At 41.4% G+C, this 12799-nt stretch overlaps 1 protein-coding gene across 2 annotated transcripts in view; it reads left to right on the top strand.

The window, feature by feature from the left end:
• Nucleotides 1–346: 346 nt before the first annotated feature.
• Nucleotides 347–12799, top strand: part of dachd (dachshund d) — a 281750-nt gene continuing 269297 nt past the window's right edge. For both annotated transcript variants that reach the window (XM_046359169.1, XM_046359160.1), the window contains exon 1: nt 347–1177. In XM_046359169.1, coding sequence (XP_046215125.1) covers nt 633–1177 — 545 coding nt within the window. In that variant the 5' untranslated portion in view covers nt 347–632. The remainder of the gene's footprint in view (nt 1178–12799) is intronic.

The raw sequence follows: 12799 nt of genomic DNA, 5'->3' as shown, positions 1-12799 counted from the left end.
TAATAGGACTATGCAATTTGTTGCTAGAGGCATTTGGTATGCTATGAATTTTTTTTTTTCAAGAGGGGAGGAGGGTGCCCTTTTTTTTCTTCACTTTGAGCACCTGCCCCCTGAGAGGTCTGTGCACGGCCCTGCGTAATCCTTTGATTGAAATTTCACCCTCAAAACAACGTTGATTACTTTTTGAAATCCAATGCATTTTCCACGTAACGTACATTCCACGTCACAATACGTTGACAAATGATGTTGAAAAAAACGTTGATTCGAGCAGTTTGTGCCCAGTGTTGTCTGTCTGTTCTTCAAGGGTTTCCACTGTCCCCAAGCTCCTCCCTCTCTGTACCTTGTGACAACAACAACTCATCCATAGAGCTAAGCGGTCTAGTGGAGCCGCACTTTTCAGCTCATTCTCCTCCAGTCATTTCTCCACCTATCTGTGATCATTGTCTCTCCGTGCTCAGCCCAAACCCTCACTCACCGCGTCTTTTCAGCAAATCATTCTACTCCCCAACTCATCAGAGGAGCTAAACTCCCGTGGATTATTTCATTTGGAAATTCTCGACAGCTGCACTTTTTTTTCTGCAGGACTGACTGGGTTTTCTACTTTGAACTTACTCTTCTTCCCCTAGGTGACCATGGCCGTACCGGCTGCTCTGATCCCGCCAACCCCTCTGGTCCAGCCGCATTCGATCTCTACTCCTTCTGCGACCACCTCCCCGCCGTCGACAACTTCTCCCCGGTCTCCCTCAATGGCCCCCTCCGGACAGAACCTGTTCCGCTCGGAGCTCCTAGGCACAAGTAGCCCCGGCATCCTGACCCCGACTGGGGCTCTGCCCAGCAAGCCAGTATACTTGACTCCGTCGCCTGTTGAGAACACCCCGCAGAACAACGAGTGTAAAATGGTGGAGTTGCGGGGGGCGAAGGTGGCGTCTTTCACCGTGGACGGGTGCGAACTCATCTGCCTGCCCCAGGCTTTCGATCTGTTTCTGAAGCACCTGGTCGGAGGACTGCACACCGTGTACACCAAGCTGAAGAGACTGGAGATCACGCCCGTGGTCTGCAATGTGGAGCAGGTCCGCATCCTGCGAGGTCTCGGGGCCATCCAGCCAGGAGTCAACCGCTGCAAACTCATCTCCAGGAAAGACTTCGAGACTCTGTACAACGACTGCACCAATGCCAGGTGAGTGGAGACATCAAATTATTTATGCTAGTTTATGCTAGTTGAAGTTTAGCGCGTCAAGATAGAAACGCAGTAAACAAGGATGGGGGAGACATTTTCCATTGTGTGGAAGTCAATGTTTGACATGTCATTTAGCTGTAATGATTCAACTTTAGGTCATATTTTTTTAATAATCTATTTGGGCCAAATCTGACTCTAGGCCTATGTCAGTCTTTCTTAAACTATGGGTCACGGCCGACCTGTTAATTGTGGGTCGCGACGTGTCAGACTAAATGTATAATTCTTTCATGGATTGATTTGGCCAAGTGCATCTGCGCGCTCGGGTTGGTAGCTGTGTGAGAGGGAGATGCCCATGTGCTTCGCGGTTCACCGGATCTTTTTTCTGCGGGTTTCTTGAAGATCGCTCCGCGACACACTCGACGCAGCGCTGTCGGTTACCGACTTGCCATTCCCACTCGCCGCTGTCGACAAGTGGACAAATTCTGACTGAGCTCAGTTGTCATGAAACGCAAACACAGGGACGAGTTTCTCTCTCTTACATTCAAACTTTGAGAAATAACGATGAGCGCCCACAATGTGTTTTGTGTGGGGAAGTCCTTAATAATGAATCTCTCAAAACGAACATATTAATAAAACTACTCGTCCCGATCACACATCCACAGCATGATAGTAAACCCAGGGAGTTCTTTCAGAACAGGGCAGCATTCTTCAGGAAACAGTGATTCCACAGTGGAGAAGTCAGTCAACTAGCAAGGCATCGTCGTTTCATGACAGGTGATGATCAGCAGAAATAAGGGAGTACTATCTCTCATAGTAGTCGATGTGAGTTTATCTTTCAAACAATCCCCTGGCCTTGTAACTTTACACAACTAATAAATAACAATAGCCAACGCAAGCTAGCTAGTTACTGATAGTGCAATCCTAGGAAACAGTACAGATGAAAAATGATCAGGCCTACAGCACATCTTACTGTAGAAATTATTGTTGAAAACTAGTCTACGTTGGAACTGTTAAAATATAAGTAATACATTTTATTCTGAACTGGAATAAATTGACTGAAGCAATATGCTTTTTGAGGCAAACACACTCACACAGTTCAGGGTTCCTCATCTACAGCAGGAAGCGGTCTCCTGCCTGACTGAGAAAGCAGTAGAGGTTCGGATCCAGTTTGGCATCACATACCTATGCAAGCCAGGGTTCTCAACTCTGACATACTTAAAACAAGCACAGAAACAGTGTCAGTGCTGAGCATGACCTCAGTGTTACACTGTCTAAAGCAGAGCCCAGAATATACCTGCTTGTTGAAAACTTCAACCAGCCACACACCTCTCATTAGGACTGTGTGTTTCCTGGTCTACATCTGTGTAATGTGATCAATCAGTTTATTCCAGTTCAGAATAAAACATATGTATTTTAACAGAAACAGTTCTAACCTAGACTTTATTTTAACAATACTTTATACAGTAAGGTGTAAAGTAGGCCTGATCATTTTCATCTGTACTGTTACTTAGGGTTGCACTATCAAAAAGCCTGTGTGTGTGTCCTGTTATACATCTGTGTGATGTGATCGATCCTTTTATTCCAGTTCAGAGTTAAAATTATTTATTGTATTTCAACAGCAACAGTTCCAACCTAGACAGATATGTAAGAGTGGTTTTAATGGGGGAAAATAAACATGAATATATGTTTATATGAATATTTAATTTCATTGTTATTTGTTTTTGTCTGTATTGCATTTGTTTTAGGGCAATGAAATGTACTGATAATGCATATTTTCCTAAGTTTGGGTTCCAGGAAAACACAACATTTCTAATTTGGGTCCCAGGAAAACACAACATTTCTAATTTGGGTCCCAGGAAAACACAACATTTCTAATTTGGGTCCCAGGAAAACACAACATTTCTAATTTGGATCCCAGGAAAACACAACATTTCTAATTTGGTCCCAGGAACACACAACATTTCTAATTTGGGTCCCAGGAAAACACAACATTTCTAATTTGGGTCCCAGGAAAACACAACATTTCTAGTTTGGGTCCCAGGAAAACACAACATTTCTAATTTGGTCCCAGGCTGAAAAAGTTTAAGAACAGCCTATGCTGTTATGCAGTTTTTAGTAGGCTCAACAGGAAAACATGGAAGGACATGTTGAGGGCGCACCCCTTGAAAAAGTTGTGGCAGGTTGATGGCAATTGCATTCATTCCTATTGCTAAATGTTGTGTCAGTGACTTGCTCAATCCAAACTAATGTTAAAACGCAACAGTCACATGTGAATCAGTTGAAAATGTCACTAAATTAGGCTATGTGAGGAATTTCACAGCCTGAAATTTAAGTGCTCAAAACGCATAGCGAGTTGAAAACCATTGCCTGAAGGGAAAGCTCTCATCCACTGTGTGTGCAGCCCAACCGCATTTCCACTCTAAATTAAGCTCACTATTAACTCTACTTTATTTTTAAATGACATTGAAATAAAAGTAGGTTATCCTAAATCCGCTGTCCTAGCCATAGGGGCAGTCATTTCAATGATTTGAACTATAAATGAATTAAACAACATTTTAAAACATTAGACCATAGTGAATTTAAATAATTTGATTCAAATTGCTTAATATACAGTACTGTTTGTCTTTAGATAGATCATTACTTTTCATAGGGAAGTCAGTCGTTTTTTTTGTCCCTAGTTCAAATTACACCTGATCCAACCTTCTACTGTCATTGTTGATAGATATTATGTTTACTTATTGATTTGAAATATATAATGTGACATATATATATATATATAGCTATTACTTAAAATATATGACAAATGATACATTTAAATACCAACTTCACATAAACACAGCTGATGGATTGTGTGTAATTAGTAATTAGACCTAATGTCTCCAACCTCAACAAGTTCCACCCAGCATTTTTACTTCAAAGGCCAGTAATTTATCCATTTACTACTTAACACATTATCTCTCATTACAAAATACACTTGGGATTTTATCCCAGCCATGCTAATATGTAGGATCATTTTATAGGTGAGAAATTTAGGTGCAGATCAATATTTGATTAAAATACATTTTTAGTGTCCTGTTTCTCATATGCTGTGATGTATTGCTCAATCTGATAGTCTGGTCAAATATGCCATTTAATCTGTCATTATGATTGATTTAATATTGATCTCCCATCGCGAAATGAGATGGAAATGCAAATATGATGGAATGTATAACATGAGCGGAGATCGATCTTTTAGTGGGGTTATAATAGTCTGTTAGGTAAAAACGAGAGAATATGTGCACATCTTTAGTCACAATGTTACTGGTGAATTTGAGGATGATATTGATTGTGTAAGTTAATTGTTTTATTACATTTAGTTGTAAGACACACACACACACACACTTTGTCACAAACAAATGGGAATTTATGGGTGGGTTAAAATGTCTGAATACAAAGATTCAGTTATTTGCAGTATAGTAAAAAAAATTTTTTTATTCTTCTGCTGCTGTTAAATCAATATACTGAAATGAATGCACTGACATTTCATTTATTTTTTCAAAGTACATGTGAATTAGCTCACAATGAACAGCAATGTTTGCAATGCATATAAAGCAGAATAGGCAGACGTGACATTTTGTGACATTTGACCATATGTATGGGTCCCTGTTTCCTTAGTTATTTATTTGGATGGAAAACGCATGGCTTTTATAAAATTACATTATTAGCTTTCATCAGTGTTTTGAGACTCTCTTCAATTAGCTATTCAGATATGCTGTGCATACATGTTGATACCTATGGATTCATAAACTACTGTATTTCAACATTTGATCTCTACATCTGACCGTGACCCTATTTTTAGTAGCACACAATTATCCTACCTCTATTACCCTATTCTCATTCACACACTGCGTCCATACAATCCACCTTTACCTTCTGTCCCCATGCAGCATTTAAACCACCTCCCCCCAGCACCTCCCATTGAGAAAGAGAGTTCTAGAGCGGTTATACTCTAGTTCCTCTTCCCAATGAGTGTTCCACCTCTTTGCCCTGTATTCTCCAGGTGACGGAGTGTGTGGTTGAACTCCCCGGGTTGTGAACGGCGAGGTAGGGAACAGAGGGATGGCCAGGGGAATCCAGGGTGTCGGGGGGTTAAAGGATAATGCAGAGCCTCACGTCACTTTAATGACGCTAAAGTGGCCGGTTATTATGGGCACACAGAGAGCACTGTAATTGTCTCGGAAAGCAGCCAGGTTCTGTCTTCCACGCACACACGCACACACGGACACACACACGGACACACACACGGACACACACGCGGACGGACACACACACACACACACACGGACACACACACACGGACAGACATAAGAATACACACACACCATCATCGTCATGGTTTGAAACACTGGATGTAGTCAGGTGTTAACTTCTAGAGAGGAAGAGTGAGTAGCTTGTATTTACAGCACTTGGTTGATCTATTTCTGTTGTTTGGAGCTCATTCAGGGAAGTTGCAATCAGGGCCTGACTACCGCATTGTAAATCCGCTAACTTACTGCATTTCAACACATTTTGCCATGGTGCAGAGAGAAACATTTTCAATTGTATAATGCTATTCTTCAGGCAAGAGAAAATTTTGCAGTTTAAAGCTAAATTCCTTCAATTCTACAAATTTTCCTATCATATGCTATCTGGTGGCCCCGGGGCACGTGCCCTGCGTGACCGTTTGGTAATCCACGCTTAAAAGTGAAAATAATATCTCCCACAATACGCTGGGTGATTTGTGGGCTTTTTTATTTAGTGAACAAATAAAGTAGCCCGTGTAGGACAATGATACAATTTACTCAACACTAGTGCTGTTGCCTGACTCTTTTTCACAATGATGTTCTACTCTTTTATACATGGGCGGTTCTCGTTGACAACGGAGATGCCATAATACTCCTGTACAATAGGTCTTACTATTTCACATGGCTATTTTTCCCTTTCCAGGGTTGTGTTGAAACAACAGCCAATCTCATTTCAGCCACTGTGTGAGTAGCGGCACGGTGTCACTGCTTTGTTACAAGACCAGGCCAGGCATTGGGTGGAAATGTTGCAACTATTTGTACTATGCTCACTTTAGATTTCAACATTTTGAATATGTTAGACTGTGTTTTGGGTGTGTAACTCGTTGTGAAGCTTTCACTATACACGGGTTTTGTTGGTGGCACTTTTTTTTTGACAGGTCACTTATTACTTGGTGTTTACTTCAGATTTGTATTAATTTAAGGAGGTAATATGGTAATTCCTCAGCAGTTGATATATTATTGGTGTGCTTACTTACATCACTTTGTGATATCCTATAGGTCTGATGCTTCTCGCCCCCAATGTCAGCGTCTAGACGAGCTGCATAGGCTACTGTAGATGTATGTATTCCTGTGTTCAGCGTGCAATGATTTATTATCCCCTGGTGCTTCATGCACTTTCAAGGGACAATCTGTGCAGATGATCTGGGTTACAGACACATCCTGGGTCACTTCCATCCCTTCTCTTTCACAGTTCCTGGGTCAGTAATGATACATCCCTGCTGTCTCACCCCTGCTCCTTCACACATACACAGACTCCAGGTCAGTTATAATGTCCCTGTTGTCACCCCAGATTACCACTCCTTCCCTTTCACGCGTACATTTAATTTATATGCGGATGATACTGTACGCTATTTCCCCGACTGCTGACCTGGCGGCGACAAGGCTACAGTCCCACTTTGTAGCTGTACAGGAAGCGCTTATTGATTTAAAACTCATACGTGATACAGGCAATACTAAATACATGTTGTTTTCAAGTTCTCATAAGATTGTTACAGATGGATTACATCTTCACTCATTGGATGGTTCCTATAATTGAAGGAGACCCTGCATACAACTATTTTGGTATTTGGATTGACAATGATTTATTGTAAAAAAACATATGACTAAGCTTGTTAAGAAAGATTTAAAGTGGGCTTTATTTGACAGAAACAGATCTTGTCTCTCTCCAGTCAGCAGGAAGCAGATTGTGCAGTCAACATACCTGTTGTTGATTAGGGTGATACTATTTATCAAAGTGCATCTGCCTCTACTCTTATGGTGTTTTTCATAGCGCCCTTTGTTTTATCACAGGAGACAGTTTTTCATAGCACCCTTTGTTTTATCATTGGAGGCAGTTTTTCATAGCGCCCCATGTTTTATCATAGGACAGTTTTTCATAGTGCCCCATGTTTTATCATAGGACAGTTTTTCATAGTGCCCTTTGTTTTATCATAGGACAGTTTTTCATAGTGCCCTTTGTTTTATCATAGGACAGTTTTTCATAGTGCCCTTTGTTTTATCATAGGACAGTTTTTCATAGTGCCCTTTGTTTTATCATAGGACAGTTTTTCATAGTGCCCTTTGTTTTATCACAGGAGACAGTTTTTCATAGTGCCCTTTGTTTTATCACAGGAGGCAGTTTTTCATAGGACAGTTTTTCATAGTGCCCTTTGTTTTATCACAGGAGACAGTTTTTCATAGTGCCCTTTGTTTTATCACAGGAGGCAGTTTTTCATAGCGCCCTTTGTTTTATCACAGGAGGCAGTTTTTCAGAGCGCCCTTTGTTTTATCATAGGACAGTTTTTCATAGTGCCCTTTGTTTTATCACAGGACAGTTTTTCATAGTGCCCTTTGTTTTATCACAGGAGGCAGTTTTTCATAGTGCCCTTTGTTTTATCACAGGAGGCAGTTTTTCATAGGACAGGTTTTCACAGTGCCCTTTGTTTTATCATAGGACAGTTTTTCATAGTGCCCTTTGTTTTATCATAGGACAGTTTTTCATAGTGCCCTTTGTTTTATCATAGGACAGTTTTTCATAGTGCCCTTTGTTTTATCACAGGAGGCAGTTTTTCAGAGCGCCCTTTCTTTTATCACAGGGGCAGTTTTTCATAGCGCCCTTTGTTTTATCATAGGACAGTTTTTCAGAGCGCCCTTTGTTTTATCACAGGAGACAGTTTTTCAGAGCGCCCTTTGTTTTATCACAGGAGGCAGTTTTCATAGTGCCCTTTGTTTTATCACAGGAGGCAGTTTTCATAGTGCCCTTTGTTTTATCACAGGAGGCAGTTTTTCATAGGACAGTTTTTCATAGTGCCCTTTGTTTTATCATAGGACAGTTTTTCATAGTGCCCTTTGTTTTATCATAGGACAGTTTTTCATAGTGCCCTTTGTTTTATCATAGGACAGTTTTTCATAGCGCCCTTTGTTTTATCACAGGAGACAGTTTACTCATCAGTCTTTACCCAAAGGTTGGCTGAACCTCTTTGAAGTTACATAGATCACATCATTATGCTCTTTTTGTTTACAAAGCCCTGCTCCACAAACTTCCTATTGACCTAAGATTTCAAATGAAAGTTATCAAACCCTTTCACAGGGTTGGTTAACTCTGGAGACCACTTTGGTTTCTGGAGAGTGAGGTAGATCAGCCTTTGATTTCCTTGCACTTTACGTGTGGAATGATCTACAATGCACTTTAAAATGAGAGGAGTTGGTGCTTCTCAGGCATTTCAGACAGTTGTTAGGGGACCTTTTTACTGAAGAATGTGTCTGTGTTTTATGATTGTGTTGAGCTTGTTTTGTATAACAACTTGTATATGAATCCACTCATCATTAAGCTCGAGGTCCTGGGTCTGAACCCCGCCCTGTGCAACTGGGTCCTGGACTTTCTGACGGGCCACCCCTAGGTGGTAAAGGTAGGAAACAATACCTCCACTTCGCTGATCCTCAATACAAGGGTGCGTGCTCAGCCCCCTCCTGTACTCCCTGTTCACCCATGACTGCGTGGCCACACACGCCTCCAACTCAGTCATGAAATTTGCAGACACAACAGTAGTAGGCTTGATTACCAACAGACAGCCTACAGGGAGGAGGGGAGGGCCCTGGGAGTGTGGTGCCAGGAAAATAACCTCTCACTCAATGTCAACAAAACAAAGGAGCTGATCGTGGACTTCAGAAAACAGCAGAGGGAGCACCCCCCTATCCACATCGACGGGACCGGAGAAGGTGGATAGCGTACACATCACTGACAAACTGAAATGGTCCACCCAACAGCGCCTCCTCAGGAGGCTGAAGAAATTTGGCTTGGCACCGAAAACTCTCACACGCTTTTACAGATGCACAATTGAGAGCATCCTGTCGGGCTCTATCACCACCTGGTACGACAACTACACCGCCCTCAAACGCAGGGCTCTCTAGAAGGTGGTGCGGTCTGCCTCTATGCATCACCGGGGGCAAACTACCTGCCCTCCAGGACACCTACAGCACCCGATGTCACGGGAAGGCTTAAAAGATCATCTAGGACAACAACCACCCGAGTCACTGCCTGTTCACCCCGCTATCATCCAGAAGGCGAGGTCAGTACAGAGCAGGGACCGAGAGCCTGAAAAACAGCTTCTATCTCAAGGCCATCAGACTGTTAAATAGCCATCACTAGTACATTAGAGGCTGCTGCCCTATATACATAGACTTGAAATCATTGGCCACTTTAATAATGGATCACTAGTCACTTTAATAATGTTTATATATTTTGCATTACTCATCTCAATGTATACACTATATTTTATTCTATTTTACTGTATCTGTGCTACTGACATTGCTCATTCATATATATTTTTAATTCCATTCCTTTACTTAGATTTGTGTGTATTGTGAAATTGTTAGATATTACGTGTTAGATATTTCTGCACTGTTGGAGCTAGAGACACAAGCATTTCGCTACACCTACAATAATATTTGCCAAACACATGTATGTGACCAATAGAATTTGATTTGATGTGTAGTTTAATGTGTTTATTGTATTTTGATGTTTCAGCATTGACTCCCTGTCAAAATAAAGGTTAAATAAAACTAAATAAGACACAGATCCTAGGTCAGTAGTAATATCCTTTATCTCACCCCATCTAACAATACCACTCCTAATCCTTCACACAGACACAGATCCTAGGTCAGCTAATATCCCTTTCCCCGTACTGTACATTATTATGACTCCAGGCCCATGAGAAGAAGCCCCATCATACTTCAGCGACTTGTTTTCCTTTTTGCTTCCACCCTTGGGGGAACAAAGGGGGCTTTTCAGTACCGACTGTGACACTTGAACTCTGGGAAAAGGTTATTATAACACAGGGGAATTGGCACACTGCCTATCACAGCTATCACAGCTCTCTCATTAGATGGTTGGGTTAGAGGCAGGCTATCCGGTGGCGGGGCAGAAATGCAGCGGTTAATTGACAATCATTGTCTACCCCTGAAGGTTAGACACACTAACACTCCAGATGACGCTTTGGTCCACCGTTGGGAACTGGACTTGCTTTTCACTTACACACCATTTTTAAATACATTTTCCCCTTCCCTTTTAAAGTCAACTGCTTCCTCTTCTTTTAAGTCTGAGATGTTAGATAAATGGTGGTGAGATGTAGGTTCAGTGATGTGGTAGAGTGGCATTGATGTGATAAACAGACGTCATCTCTCTCTCTGTCTTATTTTGGGGTGTTTACGCCTTAACAAACATATTTGCAAATGACCGTAATTGTTTTGGTTAGTGCTCAGTGTGAGCCCTGGTATTAAGGGTACCAGCTTGTCTACCCTCTCTCTCCTTTCTCTCTCTTGACTGAGCTCTCTCTCTTCTAATATATTTGTTTTCGACGAGGCACAGTTGTGTTTACAGGTACTCAGGGGAGATTTCTGGATGCGATTCAAATCACTCCCCAGTCTGAGTGGGTGCTAAGATACCCGTCACCCGGCAACCACATCCAACAGGGAGCCGAGGCGATAATAACTTACAAAACAGCAGAGTGACAGATGCCTGATGAGAGAGAGGTTTAAAGGTTTGTTAAAAACACAAATGAATTTCCACTCTCGCACTGTGTGTTTTCTGCGTTATTAATTAAGTACCTTAATGTGATGGTTTTCAATTATAATGGTCAGAAATAAACAAAAATAGCTTCTTAGCAAGAGCAATTTCTCAAGTAACAATTTTTTAGGAGTGGTCTGATTGGGGAGGGGAAAATGGAAAACTAGCTGGCAGAGAGGTTTGGAACTCTCTTGTTGGTCTGTTAACTAATTTACCACCTGGTGATGTCACACGGCAGGCCAAAAGTCCATTCCACCAAAACAGGCTGAAACTTCAGGTGGCCTTTTCAAACAGATCTTACACTAAATGGGCATAATCATAATTTCCCCAATTTTATAGTATTATTCAAACTGCATAGTGTGGAAATATACAATTCCTGACATTTAATCCAAGTAAAAATTCCCGGTTTTAGGATCACCACTTTATTTTAAGAATGTTAAATGTCAGAATAACAGTAGATTGATTTATTTCAGCTTTTATTTATTTCATCACATTCCCAGTGGGTCAGAAGTTTCCATCCACTCAATTAGTATTTGGTAGCATTGCCTTTAAATTGTTTAACTTGGGTCAAACGTTTCGGGTAGCCTTCCACAAGCTTCCTACAATAAGTTGGGTGTATTTGGAAGACCCATTTGCGACCAAGCTTTAATTTCCTGACTGATGTCTTGAGATGTTGCTTCAATATATCCACGTAATTTTCCTCCTCATGAAGCCATCTATATTGTGAAGTGCACCAGTCCCTCCTGCAGCAAAGCACCACCACAACATGTTGGGATGGTGTTCTTCAGCTTGCTTGCCTCCCCCCTTTTTCCTCCAAACATAACGATGGTAATTATGGCCAAACAGTTCTTTTGTTTTTTAACAGACCAGAGGACATTTCTCCAAAAAGTAACGATCTTTGTCCCGATGTGCAGTTGCAAACCGTAGTCTGGCTCTTTTATGGCAGTTTTGGAGCAGTGGCTTCTTCCTTGCTGAGCGGCATTTCAGGTTATGTCGATATAGGTCTCGTTTTACTCTGGATATAGATACTTTTGTACCTGTTTCCTCCAACATCTTCACACGGTCCTTTGCTGATGTTCTGGGATTGATTTGCACTTTTCACACCAAAGTACGTTCATCTCTAGGAGACAGAACGTGTCTCCTTCCTGAGCGGTATGACAGCTGCATGGTCCCATGGTGTTTATACTTGCGTACTATTTTTTGTACAGATGAACCAGACATGTGGAGGTCTACAATTTTATTTCTGAGATCTTGTCTGATTTCATTTGATTTTCCCATGATGTCAAGCAAAGAGGCACTGAGTTTGAAGGTTGGCCACAGGTACACCTCCAAAATACATCCACAGGTACACCTCCAATTGACTCAAATGTTGTCAATTAGCCTATCAGAAGTTTCTAAAGCCTTGACATACTTTTCTGGAATTTTCCAAGCTGTTTACAGGCACAGTTAACTTAGTGTATGTAAACTTCTTACCCACTGAAATTGTGATACCGTGAATTATAAGTGAAATCATCTGTCTGTAGACAATTGTTGGAAAAATGACTTGTGTCATGGACAAAGTAGATGTCCTAACCGACTTGCCAAAACTATAGTTTGTTAACAAGACAAGAGTTTTAATGAGTCCAACTTAAGTGTTTGTAATCTTCCGACTTCAACTGTACACTCAGTGGCCAGTTTATTAGGTAAACCCATCTAATACCGGGTTGGACCCCACTTTGCCTCCAGAACAGCCTGAATTCTTCAGGGCATGGAAAC

Source organism: Oncorhynchus gorbuscha, linkage group LG01 (assembly GCF_021184085.1).
Source record: "Oncorhynchus gorbuscha isolate QuinsamMale2020 ecotype Even-year linkage group LG01, OgorEven_v1.0, whole genome shotgun sequence".
NCBI classification, from domain to species: Eukaryota; Metazoa; Chordata; class Actinopteri; order Salmoniformes; family Salmonidae; genus Oncorhynchus; species Oncorhynchus gorbuscha.
The sequence above is the reverse complement of the archived record's forward strand: the minus strand, read 5'-3'. Positions and strand labels throughout refer to the sequence as shown.